This window comes from Camelus ferus, chromosome 7, assembly GCF_009834535.1.
Source record: "Camelus ferus isolate YT-003-E chromosome 7, BCGSAC_Cfer_1.0, whole genome shotgun sequence".
Classification (NCBI taxonomy): Eukaryota; Metazoa; Chordata; class Mammalia; order Artiodactyla; family Camelidae; genus Camelus; species Camelus ferus.
Window position 1 is genome coordinate 52,515,011 of NC_045702.1, and position 18,420 is coordinate 52,533,430.

General features: G+C 35.0%; 1 protein-coding gene and 1 non-coding gene across 4 annotated transcripts in view; both read left to right on the forward strand.

Moving 5' to 3' along the window:
* AGMO (alkylglycerol monooxygenase) overlaps positions 1-10,908 on the forward strand; it is a 316,482-nt gene extending 305,574 nt beyond the window's left edge. For all 3 annotated transcript variants that reach the window (XM_032483918.1, XM_032483919.1, XM_032483920.1), the window contains one exon: positions 8,182-10,908. In XM_032483918.1, coding sequence (XP_032339809.1) covers positions 8,182-8,256 — 75 coding nt within the window. In that variant the 3' untranslated portion in view covers positions 8,257-10,908. The remainder of the gene's footprint in view (positions 1-8,181) is intronic.
* A 3,523-nt stretch (positions 10,909-14,431) lies between these two features.
* Positions 14,432-14,503, forward strand: TRNAT-GGU. Its single transcript has one exon. It is a non-coding gene; the product is annotated as a tRNA-Thr (tRNA).
* The last annotated feature ends 3,917 nt before the right edge of the window (positions 14,504-18,420 follow it).

Below are 18,420 nucleotides of genomic sequence, written 5' to 3' on the forward strand. Positions count from 1 at the left end.
CCCTGGGGTCCAGTTCTGGCATGGCTGGACTAGTAGGATGCAGTTTACGACTTAGGACTTACGCGAGAAACCATTTGGGCAGTCCCATCTCTGGCAGAACATCGAGAGAAATCCCCCAAGCTGCAAGCCATATGTGGTTTGTTGGCCTTCCACACAGTGTGCTCTGGGAGGTTCCCGTTTACTGGTGCTCGGATCATTCCTTCGACACAAGCAAAAACAATACAAAGGGATCTTTTCAAAACATATCTTTCTAAGATACACTGTCCTGTTTTTAAAACCAGACATCACGACTATTTCTGTAAACATGGCATTTTTTTTCCCCTAAAAATGAACTCATTTTTTAAGAGACCTGTTTTGTTTCCTAGCTGGAAGGCAAGTATCAAGAATTTTTTCAACCGCACGATAAAAGTCCTGGATTAGCAGTGTTGAGTGGTATTCTGCATTTGTAAATATACGCTCTTCCAGATATAAATTGTCATACATCAAGTATTAAAAGTTGTTATTCATGGGAGACGACCTAGGCTGCTGATTTATGTCAGAGAGGTGCCTGGAGCGTTGCTGTGTAGGCTACAGTGAGCATCAGTATGCTATTGTGGTAAGATTATCTGGCAGGGACTGTTACTCATTTACCACGAAAATGACGTTTTGGTGAATTAGAACCGAATGATTTTCTTGATAATTTTTGTTGAAACAAAACTCTGATTTTAGAATATAAGTCCTTTAATTTTTAGTAGCCAGAAATAAAAGGTTATTAGAAAGGTGTAGTACTTTGAATTTTAGGTTAAATATCATGGCGTTTATCATTACAGAGAGTTCTGTTAGGGCACTTAAGAAACCGTGATTAATCCAGCAACATTTTATTCAGAACTCTTCAGTTTCAAAACATACTGGATATGAGGCAAACAATTTTATGCCGATGTTAGGCATACTTGGGAAAATTAAATGAAATTTTGAGTTGTAACCAGAACTTATTTGCAGAAATATAAAAGTAAAAATAAAAATAATAATTTTTTTTTAATTCACTGAACTATCATACTTTTTTAAAAAAAAGTATAGTCACAGTACACAGGACAAGGAGTCAGGTTATTTCTAATGGTTTACCCATCACTGATTTTAATTCATAAAAATTTCACAGCACAGTCAAACCAGGTAGCATTCATCATCCAGTCCCTTGTTATTTTTCCTACTCTTGTTTTATTCCCAACTTTTTAAAAACTAAAACAGACGATCCTTAAAATTTTTCATTGCCCTGGTTTTTGTCCTTCTCACATCCATAAAAAGTAAAGAATATGAGGCTTCGTGAACAGTACAACAGGAAGACTAGGCACATAAAAGGACTTTTCATAAAGGATTCCTTTCCTGAGCTATCTTCCCAACAGAATGGTGAACGGTCACCCTTCACTCAACATCCATCCTCACAAGTGGTGTTTGGTCCCTTATTAATTTGACCTTGTAACTCTCTCCATCTCCATATTGTTTTCTCTCCTGGACTTCAAGGAAAAGTCCTAAAATCTTACCCTTATATAGCATTAAGAACTTGGACAATTAGAAAAATGTACAGTCAGGCTTCAGTTTTGACAAAGCACGTATTCTGATCATCCTTTGCGAATAAATCATGTCCAGTCAACTTTGGTTGTCTCTTTAATTTTTCTCTATGTGTTACTTGCAGTAAGTGGGGCATTTCCTTCTACCTGTCCTTTTGACAAACTTCAACTAAGAACACAGAGAAAACTAACCTAGAAAAAAACTGAGAAGGAAGCCTGGATATTAAGAGTATCTGAATTAAAATATCTAGAAAATTTCTAGGACATTGATATAAATAGAAGATGTTATCATTGCATATAAGAAAAAGCAACAGTGTAGTAAGTAATCAAAGGTAACTTTAAAATCCATGTTACTGGATGGCCACGCCCTTAGAACAAGGGTTGGTAATACTAGAAAGTTTTGAAGTCATATAGCTATAGAGATACTTTATTTATAACTTTGAATTCAGAGATGAAAAAAACAGATGTTTTTCAGAAATGTAGCATCTATTTTCACTTTATGCTAATTATGGTTTATACAGTTTCCACCAGATGGGTTTGTATGCACAGTAGCTAATTCATGCCAACTGTCTTCAAGTATATTTCCTAAACTGTAGGTAGATTTTGGAGACCTCTGTGTGACCTCTAATCATTTTACTTATATTATGGCTTTCAAATGTCTCAAACGTGGTATGGATAAACAATGGGACAGTTTAGAAGTGAATATGTTATTGTACATAATAAGAGGTAATCATCTCTGAGGAACTGAATAAATGGTTGCATTTGTTGTCTAAATTAGTACTTTTTTGTCACTGAAATTATAAGGGTCCTTTGCTCCCACTGAGTCATGGAAGAGTGAAATGCCTGATTTTTCAGGGTGAAGCTGAATTATTTTAAAACCTTGTTCTAATGTTTATTTTGTGTTTATTTTCTTTCAAAATCATTGTGGTATGTTAAGTGTATTTTCTTGCTTAAACATTAATGTCAGGAGATATTTAATGATCGAGGAAAATCATTGTTTTCAAATAAGCCATTTTTATGACATGAGCATTCACAAGAACTTTGTTTTCATATTGTTTTTCCTTAGTTAAGAACATTAATATATATTTAAACTAATGTAAAATAATGTTTTATTTAAAGTCTAACATAGTAATAATCTTTGTAAGACCACATATTAAACATAGCTGTGATTACATCTATTCATGGAATAGGGTCTAGAAATAAAGACAGAGAACACAAGACTTTCAAGAAATAGGTGTCAGGTCTGGAAACTGTTTCTCTGAAGCTTTTTGTTTGTCTGCGTGAGACTCAGTATTTCGGTCATATACAGAATATACTGGAAGTAAAATCAATAATTCTCAATTTCTTTTGCATTGTAACTTGTCAAATTGAGTTCTTGCAAACTTCTAGGAGAAAAAATATTGTTACCTAATACCTTCTAGTGTTTTCAGAAGAACCTTTAATACATTTGGCTTCAATTTCTACTCCAGTTCTATTTATGTTTGTTCTCTTGCATTAATAGGAAATAGAGAGATTTTGTAGCAGTTCAGATCTGATTCTCTGTTTAAATTCTTATGTGTACAGCAGACAATGGTCACTGTGAAAAGAATAAAATAACAGTGTTCAAAAAGTATATTTAACAACAGATTGGTTTTATTTTTCTCCAGATAATTCAGAAAAACTCCGTGTTTAACACATTTCCCTTAAAACAAATTGCTGCTGTCATGGTTGAAAAGTTGTGTTAAATAGTCAGTTAACTAGTATTTCATGAACCTCATCAATGTCAGAGAAATGGCTTTTAAATAAAAAACATACTCTTCTGTTTATAGGTAGGGTATGATTTGTTAGTGATACAAAATAGATACGTCCATTCCAGGAGGATTTTAGGAAACTGACATGAATGTCTACATTTGGCTGCAAATTTACACCGTGGAGTACAGGCCGACCTTGGAGATACTGTGGCTTTGGTTTCAGACCACCACAGTAAAGGAATATTGCAATAAAGCGAGGCACACAGTTTTATTGGTTTCCCACTGCATAGAAGTTATGTTTACATTGTAATGTGGGCTATTAAGTGTACAATACCATTATGTCTAAAAAAATTTATACCCCTTAATTAAAAAATACTTTATTGCTAAAAATGTTCCCCATCACCTGAGCCTTCAACGAGTTGTAGGTAGTACCATCAAAGATCATCATAACAAATGTAATAATAATTTTAAAAGTTTGAAATTTGTGAAAATTACCACGGTGTGACCCAGAGACAGGGAGTGAGGAAGTACTGCTGGGAAAAGGGCACCAATAAACTTGCTCCAAGCAGGGTTGCCACAGGCCTTAAATTTGTAAAAAGCAGTATTTGCAAAGAGCAATAAAGCAAAGCACAATGAAATGAGGTATGCCTGTGTGTGATAATACATTTTGAAAAATTATTTGAAAGTGATTAAAAATCAGATCTTCACAAAAATGCTATTTTGTGTTTAAAATAGCTCAAGTTTCTTCCTTGGCAAGGTAGAATTTAGCAAGTAACTTCACCCATCGTTTACAAAATTTTTTGTAAATTTGCATTTACATTTCTAAATTGTTCACCTCTTCTGCATAATTATACTGCCACTGTGAATAGGCATAAAATTAAATGAGGTACTGTAGCAGTGTTTTCTATTTCAATATTTGTAGCAATAAAAATGTTTGGAAATCAACATAAATTTGAGAAATTTCAGAGATTTTATTTCTCTTGTGGTAATTTTTCAAGTACTCTTAAAGCTTTCATTTTATTTGCAAGTTCATCTATAGAGACTGAATGATTTGAGAAGCGTGGGATATTGCTCGCTAGTTGAAAAGGAAATTGGCCACTCCTCAAGGTGACATTTGTTTTCCTTTGCTCCTGAGATCACTTATTACTACATACAGTAGGTGGATTCAAACCAACAGAGAGAGATATGTCCACAGGTTTAAGGAAAACTCACCAGCTTTGTAATTTGTAACCAACAGTTTGAAAAGGTGCCACATGCACACAAATGCCTCTTCAGATACTGTTCTCTCTCCTTTAATATGAGACGTGTGATTCACTCATAGCTGGAGCCATTATTAATAAGGCCTCTTGAAACGCAGACATAACTGGGAGGAGCAGCAGAATAACACATCAGTTCCCACTGGTGTTTTATTATGGGTTAGTGGCTCAGATTAGCCACCTGCCAACTGATGAACTTTTTGGAAAGGGGTGGAGGAAATGTGGGGAGCATCTGCACGGGCCAGAGTTCAGGCATCAGAGTCGAGGGCCCTGGAAAGTCAAGGAAATAGCCTGAGGACAAGGGCCACTAACGATGTGTTAGCACAGTGAGGGCTTGACACCAAGAGTGAACTTCCTCTGTTTCATATTTTGAATCCAGCTGTTAAAATCATGGCACTTGCCCAGACGTAGAATAAAATAAGTGTTCATTGAGTTTGTACATATCCAGAAACATCATGTCCATAGACTAGACAAGAATATTGTTAAAAACCCGCTATGATTGCCATTTATTCTTACACTAGCCCAAGTAGTAATTCTCCTGCCTTCATTAAACAGTTGATTGAGAAATATGGTAATGAACAATAATCTCAAATGATGCATTTAATCTGATCAACTATGGAGAACTAAAATGAACAGCCTAATATAAAAATCAAGAGAAATGTGGGACAAGGGAAAATGTTAAATAGAATGGCTGTAATAATCAAGTGATCATATTGAGTCCACATTAAAAAATTTTTCTAGCTTAAATTATATAAGAAATATATATTTAGATCTATTATAGATATATATACACACACTCAGAAATATAAAAGCAAATCTGTTTTCTTGTTCTTGACTATTTTCTAAAAAATAGGTTGTCTATTTCAAGGTCATGTATATTTTGAGAAGAGCATATTCACTGTGTTTAATTTCTATGATCCTATGCCAATCTGGATTTCATTATATAGAAAAACTCCAGTATGCTTAAAATATCTATTGAGAAAAGGTCTTAGAGACCTAGCAGTTATTGGCAAAAGAAATACACATGATTGCTTAAAAAGGGAAAATGAATTCAATATTGACTTTCATATTGTCTGAACTGACTTCCCTGGATGTGTAGTTTGATTTTCTGGGGGATATGAAGTAAACAAAAAATGCCATACTAGATCTGATATTTAGCAGTTTTGTGATTTCTTGGTAAACCACATAAATTCTAAGTCCCCATTGTCTCATCAGTACCGTGGATACTGATTCTCCAAGGTTGGCCATGAGAATAAAACATGATAACCCAGTAAAGGACACTAAGACAATGGCCCACCTAAGCAAGGGTCTCCCTGTGCATTAATATTGTATCTGAGTCTGACCCCTTTGCTTCAACTTTTCTCCCCCATGTGTTTGGAGGGGCCTGAAAAAACAAAATATCCAAAAGCAGAGAAGCAAAAGTACAAAGTATGCAGCATTTCATTTTTTGATAAGACACTGAAAGTGTTTTAGATTATTGGAAATGACAAATCCTTGTGTTCTAGTAAGGGATAGATCCTTAGGGAAATAGGACTTGAATTATAATTTCAAAAGTGGGTTTAGTTGTGAGGTGGTGAATTAACAGCAAAGGCATGGACTGAACCGTGATCTTTTTCACTCCATTGTTAGATCAGAACTTCTTAATATTTCTGGGATCCCAGATGGAGGTATGGGTAGTCTAGTGGGTGGGGTGGAGGGGTGAAGAGACTTATGACATACAAAATTTGTACAGTTTGAGAGGTTTCACAGAAATCATAATCCCAAGGCATCAATCAATAAAATAATCCTCGTGACCCTAGACACTAGATTCAAAACCAATCAAAACCTCTATTGCCAAATATAGTTCAGATACCAGTGCCTTGCACAACACAAGGTCTCTGTTAGTTGCTCAATGAATATTATGGATCCAAATTAAACTATTTATCCTGATATCGCAGATTTATCATCTCTATCCCACTGGACAGCTATCCATCTCTGTCAACATTAACCCATCTTCATATACAAATGAAATACATCACACAATCTATTTACTTTCACAAATACTCCCTTATCTTGCTACTACTTTGCTTGGCACCACCATGAGAAATGCCATGAGGTCATTTTACTTGAATTAAGGTTAAAAGAAACAAAATCAAAACCAGCCTTTAAATATATTGTATTTGATTTCTGAGGCAATGCCAGAATGTTAATATTATTCTTGACTCCTGCTTCAATGTAACTTATGGTTTTATTTTTGGCATTTTTTTTTTATATTTGGTTGTTATAGGCTGAAAGGAATGCATGGATTTGAGGAAAACTATCAGATTAGCTAATGTGAAGGATAATGGCTCTCTAGAAAGGACTAGAAAGTTCACGTGAAACTGAACAATCATCTAATCTAAATATCAGGATTTCAGAGGGTTTTGCTATTGTTATTGTTGGTGTTGTTTTCATATCCAGGTTTTAATAGCAAACTCACCACGGTTCAGGGTGTTTTCTGTGAATGAATGACTGGCCTTGGTTAATGGCCTTGGCATCACCTTAGTGTGTCACCCCAGAACATTCCCCATGCCGCCATCTTATTACTTATATGTGTTTCTTTGTGTACTTTAATGGATCTTTCAGTGGTCATATTTTAATAGTTTGAAGAGGACGTTTGCACAGTAAAAAAAATAGTGGAAACTCTTTCACAGCTATCCCAGTATCCCCCGCTGCTGGGGCAGTTTTCTTCATCATACTAGTAACTCTTAAAATGGAGATCCTAAAAGCAATCCTGTAGCTTAATTTTAGTGCTTAGGTAGAGGGGCGGGTTGACATCGGAAAGCTCTGATGATGTAAAGACTATGACCACTGCCTAAACTTTACCTCTGGAGAAGCAGAAGATACGTGTGTTTATGTCACTGTGGCATTTAGGTTACACACAGTGAAAAAAATCTGCAACCTGTGCATTCTGTCTGAGGATAGCTGTATTATCATTCTTGCTAGAACCAGTAGAAATCAATAGTTTTCTTTGGCTAAATTTTGGTGATTTACTGGGAATGTTTGGTGCTAATTGAAAGCAAAGGAGTAAGCTCAGTGAATTCCTACGCTGCCTATTATGTGTTAGTATGTCTTCAATTTTAAAGAGAATTTTGCAGTTACATTTTTAACACTTGATAAGATCAAAAGACTGAGAAGTCAAGTCAGCAGTGTTTAGAATTTAATTCATGTTGGATGAAGTTCATAATATGCTAGATCACATTGCCTCAGACTGTTTCCTTATTAATGTTTTTACTTCTCCTTTTCCAAAGGCTTCTTAAACTATATAAATAATGAGATCATTTAATACAGTACGTACAACATGCAATGTACCCAACTGCCAGAAAAAAGTTCTGTTTTGTTCAGTGTCTAACTTACATAGCCCCATCCCTAGAAATAACGCAGGTTTGTGAGGATATTTGTTTTAAACCCACAGAAACAAAACTTTTTACTCCTACTCTCATCTTTACATAACGTGTTTTAAGCTGGGTTGGCGAAGTTCTATCAGTGAACAACTGCTAGATTCAATTTGAATAATTTATCTGCTTTAAATATGTATATTTATTTTCCCCTAGAAGCGTATTTCAAACTCAGCCGAACAAAAGTATTGATTCAATTTTAATTGTTCTTCCTCTTTGTATTTTATTTCTTCAGATTTTCTTTTCCATCTGCGTTGCTTTCTGGGGAGTAAGAAGTGTGAAACAACTTGCCTCAGGCCCTTGGAAATAACTTAAGTTTGTACACAATTCTCTCAATCTTTTCTCCACAACTGTAATACATTACTGCTGCCTATGGAAATAGAACTCTCTTATAAAATGATTATATGAACCACTTCTTTAATGAAAGGTAAATATATTTACTCTTGCTTGCTGTCCACACTTATTATTCTCTATTAAAATTAAAAGTCAGCTGCAGTCACTTTCCTGTGTTGCTAGGGTTGAAAGCAAATGATTTCAAATATAATGATGTTATGTCCATTGGTAGCATCTAAACCAAACCAATGAATATGAGAAAAAGAAGGGAGAGATTTTCAAAACAGTAAAAAGAATGAAGATTTCATTTGCATTGATTTGATAATTTTTCCTTTGCTGTTGGCTTAATTTGTGCTTAGATACATAGTTGTTGCCATAAAACTGTATTACATGAGTTATCTGCCTAAGGTTTTGTTTCCTTTTGAAAACCTTGAACCTAAGGAGTGACATTACAGACAATGACATCACTTAAATGAAAATGAACAGAATTTGTCAGAATTCGTTTATTCAGCAGATAAATTTGTGATACATATGTCTAATATGTTTGGTCAGTTTGTTTTGGCAGATTGAGGAGCATTCAGTAACTCTGCATTATTTTAAATTGTCACAGTATTAATAAGACTCTCTAAATAAAATTGCACCAGGCATTGTGTGTACATTTTTCATTGAGGTTGTAAAAATCTGCCAAGTATTTCAGTAAGAGGGAACTGACAGAGATAAGAAGGGAAAGTTTCAAAGGAGGGAGGCCTGAAAACAATTGGAATTCTTTTCTTTCCTTCTTCCAATATTTCTTAGATTTAAACTCTCAATTTAAGTAACCAACATTATAAGCACTAAAACAATGGATGTGATCCTTCATTGAGCTTTGTCTGTATTCATTGCTGGTTTAAAGAGACTGAGCAGTTGGTTAACTTATTTTTAATATATGCTTCTTAAGCTTTGAACAGAGAAAAGTTGTGGAACTAGTAAAAGAATCCATCTGCAGGTGTCTTTGTGAACTCATGACGCAGAATTGAAGCACATTTATTTTGCAAACTGGAAAAGCAGAGGGAGATTACATTTTGCATGATGGAAACATTAGCAAATTATATCTCAAGCGTCAGAAGTAGAGACTTGGCTTTGCTTCATTCATCTTTTTATACTTTCTTAATTTAACACAGAGTTACAGCAAATATTTGAGCTCATAGCAAGTATTAGACCTTACTCTTGTCCCTTACCAACAGTGCTTGCTGGACTTTGCATATATAGAATCACTTTAAAGAAGGGAGCCCTCTGCTGGTTTGAAATTGCCAAATTTACAGCAGAATACCCATATTCTACATCCTAATGACTCTGTCTATAGGTTACAGTCTTCAAGAACAGTAATGAAAAGAGAGGTTTCACAAACCTGAGAGCAGGTTTCTAATATGTTAGAACAGTTTATTGGTTTCCCCACGAGTCATGTATAAACAAGTATATGTGCTTGAATATATATAATTTTATAGGAGAGGCCTAAAAGTGAGCTTAATCGGAAATAAAGAATTCAAAACGGATAAAATATATTTTGACGGTGAAGTTTAGTTTTCTTAGAGTCTACTCAGATTTATCCATTCTTTGTTTTCTCTCTTAGTTACCCTCACTATGATTGTAAATGATTTTTTTTTTTAAAGAAACGCAGCCATTTTCAGGGTAGGAATTTTCAGGCCTTTGAAAGTAGACGTGATTGCCAGATAGGGAGGGTTCCCAGGGCCTGTGTGCATTACCCAGGGCACTTTATTTTTCACCTCCAACCTTGTTAATTGTTCATCCAGTTTCCTCTTGCCAAGCTCTAATACATGATGACAGATCATATAACTATTATTAATGTTGTAAATTAATCTTGAGTTATGCCATGTAATTTATGCTTACTTTTGACTGGAAGCACTTTACGTCTCTCTCTTTCTCTTTCTCTCTCTCTCTCCCTCTCTCTCTCTCTCATTCTTTCAAGAGAAAAGCACCAAAACTAGGGCTCATCGTTTACTCAGCATTTCTAATGGGGAGATGCAAACCAGTTTTGCAAATAATTGTGAATAGTCTCAGGCTTGCTAGTCTACCACAAGGAAGACTAGAGAGAAGAAAGACACATTCGTTTGTTGACTATAAGTGTTGTTAACACCATTTCACAAAGAGAATTTTGAGGCTAAGAGAGGTTAAAACTTTGTTCAGGCCTATCATGCTTAGTCGGTAGTTAGAAGAAAATTTAACACCTCTAAATTCTGATGTTGAAGTCCATGATGTTTTTCTTTGTTCCATGATGTCAGATATCCAAGGCAAGCCTTTAGAATTATAGGCTCGAGAGTTTAAGTTCGGAGAACTTCCTATTCAAGTCGATACTCCAAGGTGCAAAATAAAGTTCAGAGAAGAAGTAGTTTAGTTACATGATGGAATAGTTGACTATATGAATGAGTACAGAATGTCTGATCTTTCTAAGAGTGACAAGACCCTAGGTTATTTTATAGGATTGTCATATAGGATTGTCTGAAAGAAATCCATTCCTGTACTTGATTCGATTGGATAAAATTGCTCATTTCTCTAGCTCTGTTATTGTGTCATTTACTTCCCCTTCATCTTGTTCTTTCTAATTATTTTTATTAAACTTAATCTAATCATCTCATGGCCATGATTTTTCTGAACTATGTGGTTCTGTAATTGAGTATCTGAAATTCAGTTAATGACTGAAGTATCTGAACTCTTGTTGTATTTAACATTACCAACTTGTGTTAATGTTTGTTAGAGGGTCTCACATTTCAATTTACTGATAGTATATAATTCATTCATTTAGTGTGCAATTGGCAAGACAAACATTGAGTGGAATTCTTTAAGGTGTGCTGTGCAATTTATTAAGGAGAGCAACGGTAGTTAGAAAATCAGTTCCTTTTTTTATGCCTCCTTCTCTATTTTCTGTAATCATAGCTTCCAGAATCCCAAGGAAAAACAGAAAACACAAAGGCTAGTTTGGATTTCAGAAACTTAAAAACATTTTTCATGACATGATTTTCAGCAGCCCTGTGGAGATTAGGCTCCATCTTAAACCTACCTCAGTGAAAGTAAATTTAACAATGTTCTATTTATTACTGTGGTATTTTTTCAAATCTCACTCTAATCTACCACCTTTTCTTCTCAATAGCATGACAGATAACTCCTCCCTTGCCAAAGGCTCAATTAGAAAAAAATTACTAGCACAAAAAGGCAAACAAACAAGCATTGATGGTTGTCTCTTGTGGGTTGTGTCTTCTTTTTGGAATTCTGCAAGTCTAACACCTCTTAGTCAGAATTTCCAACGATTCCAGCCTTGCCAGTAGCCATCAATCACAAGTGAATGAATCATCAGTTCATTCCTTGGGTGTGTTCTTTTGTTTTAGCAGCAATAAATCCAAGTCTAACTTGCATAGCTTTATGTTACTGAAAATAGAAAGAAGCCTTTGTCTTTATGGGTCAAGATTCTCTCTTGATCTTTGTAAAAATGCAAATTCCTGGTAGGAACATTAGAATTCTGATTTAGTGAGATTTAAGCAGTGTCAGAGAATCCGTATTCTTCAAGGTTCTGTTAAGGCCATAATGAAACTAGAATGAAAGAAAACTTCTCTAGCTCCTTCCCTCAAGTTTCAGAAAAATGTAGGAAAGACATACAAAGGGAATACTGTTTCTCAAGCAAATTAAAAGAAAGGAATGATAATGATTAAGTAAGCATGGATATTTAGATAATGCCACCCAAGGAAGAGTATCACTTTAGCATGAGGTCATTTTGCATATACTTACAAACCTGAAAAGAAGGCTAAAAGTTTAAAGCCTCGGTCGGCATCAGTGAGATGGGGAGAGGAGGGAAGTCTAGCAGGCAAAGGAGACATGATTAAAAAATATTGGTGCCATGGGCTCTGTTTATGTTTGCCCTTGATTTTTCACTTTTAGTAAAGTATTATTAATAGCAGAATTAAAATGTACTGGGTGAGGTTTGGCAGACATCATTTTTGTACTTTCAGCTTTTTCCGGGTTTTCTTGTGGTAATGTGAAAGATGGAGGTGCGGTGAGGGCAGTCCTCACATGAACACAAAGTTAAATAGGAAAGACGTCCATATGCAATGGTTTCTGTTCACTCTGCCCTATTTGGACAAAATACAACTAACATCACCCTTTCAGGAACAGTGCCCAGCATGCATTCTACTTTGCTGGTAAAATGATGCGTGCCAAGACAATCAGTGGTAAGGATGGCTAATTCCTTCTAGGCAGGAGATGTGGGGAGACTGTTTAACAATGGCATCTGGCAGCCACCTGGCGCTCTAAGAAGCCTTACCTTGGCCTATGCAATCCTCTGCAAGAACAAAATCATTGGGCTGCTAATTGGCATTAATAAGTCAAAAATTAATAAGTGCATATTTAGTGATGAATTAAGTATTGCTTTTTTCCAGAAAATTCATGCTAAGTATATAATTTGCATAAAATGTTTATGAATCTGTGCTATTCACAAGGTGGAGAAAAGCTTAGTGAGGTCACTGGTCATGTGAAACCTAGAAGAAATAAATTTGCTAACGAAGCCGCAGTATCTGTTTTAAAAGACAGTACTCATTTTAAGAAGACTGTGCTCAAAGGTGACAATTTAACATATGCAACTGTAGAAGGTGAATGCACTTTCTGGAACCTGACTTCATCTAGATTAAAAGGCTCTAATAGGTGCACTTCCTTTTCTATTGTAAGTTTTCTTGTGCACAAACAGAAAGTGAAGCAATAGCTCATAATGTGTTGACTTCATTAGCTGAAGGACTTCAGTCAGTTAAAAGCTGTCAGTTTATCTCAGTGTCATCTGATGCTGTAAATGGAAAATCAGCTAACACCAACGATAGGCCATTATTTTCATCCAATTCGTGGAATCAAGGCAGTTTTGAATAGCTCTTCCTGCCAACTGTGAAACATCTGATACTACCATGCTAATTAAAAACTTTAATATTCGAGATAGAATTGTTTCTGTTTTGTGTTGGTATTTTGAATATAAATTTTAGTGGAGTACAGAGTAGTGATAAAAGTAGTGTTCTTTCTAAGTTAAAAAACTGATGGCAGAGAAACTGCTTGAAACCATTTGTGTTAGACACGTAATTAGTAATAGTATTCAAATTGTTAGAATTGAAAAAAATGTATACAGAGTTACTATAAATTATCTAGAAAATTGTCTGTTGTGAAGATGACGTTCAGTACAGAAGGATACATGAACACGACAGTGTGCTCTGCAGCCTGAGAGCAGACAGATTTTAGAAATGTGCGAGCCTTTGAAGAGCAAGGCCAGCCTGTGCCCTGCAGCAGCATGATTGCATTTGGTAGAGTCAGCTAAACTCGGTTGCATTTTGTCCCAGACTAGATGGGAATCCTTAGGCAAGTATCCATGAATAGAGTGACAAAACTGCAGCATTGATGCTGTTAGGAAATCTCACTTAGTAAAGACAGAGCTTCTAAACAGGAGGGTATTGGAATTTATCCCTGTGAAAGTAGGGAAGATCTGAACAAATAAAATTTTAAGAGTTCAAACCTCACATGAAACTTAATTTTGAAATCTTATACTTAAGCTCTAGCATATCTTTATTTGTGAGGATTCAAAAAAACCTATTGATGAAGCTTCTGTTTTTAAATAGATAAATTTATGTTATGTACCAAAAAGAAACAAAATAGAAAAAAACTATAATTTGAAGCATGTAAACTTGATGAAAAATAAATAATAAAGACAAATTATTTGATGAGTTTTGTAAAATATATTTCAAGTAAGTTATTCTGAATGGAGGCAAAAATACAAGATTTGTTATACTTATTGGACTTCAAGATTTACATTTTCAGTAAGAAAAAAAGGAAAGAAAATATTTCATTTGCCATATTTTTCTGAGCTTACCAGCTACCTAGTAAAGAGTATTTTCACAATTAAAAATGTTGTACAGACCAGAGTCAGTTGCAAGTCCCAACACTTTTGAATGTATTAATCATAATATGAAACTTTGAATACGAATAAAGGTAATTTTATGGGAAATTTCAAAATAATAAGGCTATATTGGGGAAAATCTTCAGAAAAATACCATTGGCATGCTATTAGCAATATAAGTGGTTAAAAAACTGATTAAAGTAGTTAATATTTATCAAGAATATTCACTCTGACAGGGGAGGGTATAGCTCAGTGGTAGACTGCCTACCTGGTATGCATGAGGTCCTGGGTTCAATTCCCAGTACCTCCATTAAATAAACGAGCAAACAAACAAACCTGTTTACCTCCCCTCATTAAAAAAAAAAAAGTAATTATTCTGTTTGGTTTTTTTTAATATTCTAGAATCTAGATAATCATTATGGAGGGTTTTTTTTTATTTGCTTTGATCACATGGTTTGTTATTCTTTGAAAGAATTTTATTTTGGGAAATAGTTTTAAATATACTACTACGTAAGTCTGCAATATATTCGAATAAATTCTTGTTTAATAGGGCTGTAGGGCTGTGTGTGTATGTGTATGCATACATATGTTTGTGCGTGTGTAAATGAGTAAAAGGGAGAGAGAGATCTTGTTTGGCCAGTAATTTAGACAGTCACTCTATCAATAAACCATGTATAATCCACTGATAATTATCCTGAAGACAGAAAATTCTTCCACATTCTTTAACACTAATGTGATGTGTCCTATTTTGAAGTGCTGGAAATGAAGTTAAATTTTTTTCGTATTTTAAATTCTAAATATATTAACTTAGTAAATACAAGAATTAATGCATTAGTGTTTATAACCACTTACTAAGTGATAATTTTTATTGAAGTACAGTTTCAATGTGTCAATTTCTAGTGTACAGCAACCAATGTCCCAGTCATGCATATACATACGTATATTCATTTTCATATTCTTTTTCATTAAAGGTTATTACAAGATATCTAATATAGTTCCCTATGCTACACAGAAGAAAGTTGTTTTTTTAAATCTATTTTTATATACAGTGGCTAACATTTGCAAATCTCAAACTCCCAAATTTATCCCTTCCCACCCTCTTTCCCCGGTAACCATAAGATTGTTAACTATGTCTGAGAGTCTATTTCTGTTTTGTAGATGAGTTCATAGTGTCCTTTTCTTTCTTACATTTTTAGATTCCACATATGAGTGATATCATATGATATTTTTCTTTCTCTTTTTGGCTTACTGCTCTTAGAATGATGATCTGTAATTCCATCCATGCTGCTGCAAATGGCATTGTTTTACTCTTTTTTATGGCTGAGTAGTATTCCATTGTATAAATATACTGCAGCTTCTTGATCCAGTCATCTGTTGATGGACATTTAGGTTACCTCCATGTCTTGGCTATTGTAAATAGTGCTGCTATGAGCATTGGGGTGCATGTATCTTTTTGAATTAGAGTTCCCTCTGATACATACCCAGGAGTGGGATTGCTGGGTCATATGGTAAGTCTATTTTTAATTTTTTGAGGAATCCTCATACTGTTTTCCATAATGGCTGCACCAAACTACATTCCCACCAGCAGTGTAGGAGGGTTCCCTTTTCTCCACACCCTCTCCAGCATTTATCATTTGTGGACTTCTTAATGATGGCCATTCTGACTGGTGTGAGGTGATACCTCATTATAGTTTTGATTTGCATTTCTCTGATGATTAGTGATATTGAGCATTTTTTCATGTGCCTATTGTCCATTTGTATGTGTTCATTGGAGAATTGCTTGTTTAGGAATTGCTGCCCATTTTTGGATTGGCCTGTCTTTTGTTGTTGTTGTTGTTGTCAAAATACCTGTTACCTCCAGGGCTTCATCTCAGACTTTAGGAATCTGGGCCTCAGGAGACAGGTTCTAGCTCCTACATATATAAATCACTCCTCAGGGGAATTCTTTTTACCCTAAAGTGTAAAAATTTCTTCTCTAAAGAAAGGGTCATATGTCCTCTAATATTTAGCAAGAGATCTTGTCCTCCTGCACTGTTTTTGTTGTTTCACAAGCTTCCTTTTGCACTTGTAATCACTTATTCTCAACTGATCTAAAATTTTCTTTTCCACTCTCTGTAAAGAAACTATTCTTTTTCTATTACTTTAAAGTATGAATACTATGCCATATTTTCATCAAAACCTAGGACCACATTTAAACTATTAAAAATAACCTTTCCTACAAAGAAATGCCTGAGTTGTTAACACACTTACAGTAAATAATCCATTAACCAAGCCCTCAAAGATGAATTTTGCTTGGTTGTAGAAAATGAGACTATGACCTGCGTTTAGATACTCGTGCCAGTTTAGCCACTTACTAGCCATGTGATCCTGAACAGAGATAGAAAGTGGCGGAGTGGGTCTTTAGAACACAAGCCTCAAAACCCAGTCTCGTCATATATTGTCTTATGTTTTTCACTGAAAAAATGTGAGCACTGGCATAGATTATGTCTTGTAGTCCCTTGTAACTCTAACCTTCCAATGAACAGCTAATCCAAATTACTTACATATTTTAAAGTAGTAAAACTACATTTCTTTTAAAACTATGATCAAATCTGGACTTAGATCAATAATACATTAATGACATTTTATTTCAGAGAATGTTAATTAGAATCAAGTTGGTCGGGGACAGCCTTCTAAAGAAGATAAGGGAGCTGTAAAATTATAATGTGAAAAGTAAAATCTCCTTCATCCATTTAACAATCCTAGAACAGTTTACACAGTCTCATTCTTATTTTTCAGACATGCTTTTCTTTTTAATGCCTATTGTCTTGTCTTTGTTCTCTGTGTTTTATTCTGTTCCTTCCATTACTTCTCCCACTCTGATGTTTTCTACTAGTTAAGTTAAAATAGTTTTACATGAAGTATGGTCTAGTTTACATTCTGTGTGTTTATCATGGCCACCACAAGTTGACTTACTAGTTAATAAATTATTTCTTCGGACTTTTTTTTTTTTTGGAGCAAAAAAAAATCTCAATTCAATGAATATTTCCTCTGAAATTAAAAAGAAACAACTGCTCACTGCGTAAAGCCCTTGGAAACCTTGGGTACAGGGACTACACAAAGATCTCAGGAAATTCAGGTTATCTTATACAGGTAAGTGTGGTCAGACTCTTGGAACACCAGGGAAAGTCCCAGAACACAAGAGGAAATTGCTTACAGTATCAGGAAAACATGCAGGTTTAAAATCTATTATTAAATGTGAATGGTAAACATTTATTTAAGGGATTGCTATAACTTTTTTAGAAATGTAACCTATCAGCTTAAAATATGCAACAAGAAATGGCTTTTTTCTGTCCTTACCTCTCTGTCCTGAAACATATGAGGCAATGGTTATATAAAAATTAGCTTTCTTTGGACATGTTGATAATTTGAAATTGACTGTCACAACTCTGTATCCTCATGAGCCCCCAGAGAACGTGGAAGATGGGGAAGTGCTGTAGATGGTGCTGATACAGAGAGGCATTTGCTGCTTGCTATTTTATTAGTTGACAAATTCAGCAGCAGAGTTGAGTTTCCTTCCAGCTCTCTGATGGAATGGAGGCTTTAAAAATTATAGAAAATGAGATTTTATCTTCATAGGCCTTTGAGAATGAAATAAAAAATCCTAAAGAAATATCAAAATCAGTTGGCATTGTCTCTCTGTGAGGAAGTCATGTAAACCCCTGCTTGTAAATCCCTTTAATAATATAGGTCACTTTCCTTGTGGCAGTTTTTACCACTCTCTAGATCACTCCTCTAATTCCTTAAAGACTTTTGCTGGTGGCTCACTGTTTTCTCCAATACTCTTGTAATTCTCAGTAATTCAGTATCCACTTAAATGATTTTTCTATTAACCTGGCATCTCAGGTCCTTGATCTCCTTGCCGCAAAGATTGTGTTGCCCTCTTTACGTGAGTCATGTTGTCATTACAGTAACTGTAATTCCACCATAGTTTCAACTTCAGACCTCCCACTCACCACTGCATCTCTCTTTCCAGCTCACTATCTCTGGTACTCCACAGCCAACATCTGCCCCACTGGGGTATCCCTTCCCACCTTTCCATGTGCCTCCCTTTCTTATGTATTTACTTAACTGTCTTAGATGATTGAATTTCATGGTCAATCATTATAATCACTCTTTGAGTTTTACTAAGTCACAGAAAAGATTAGGTCTAACTGCAGTTCTCCTGTATTTTGTGCTCTTGTAGCT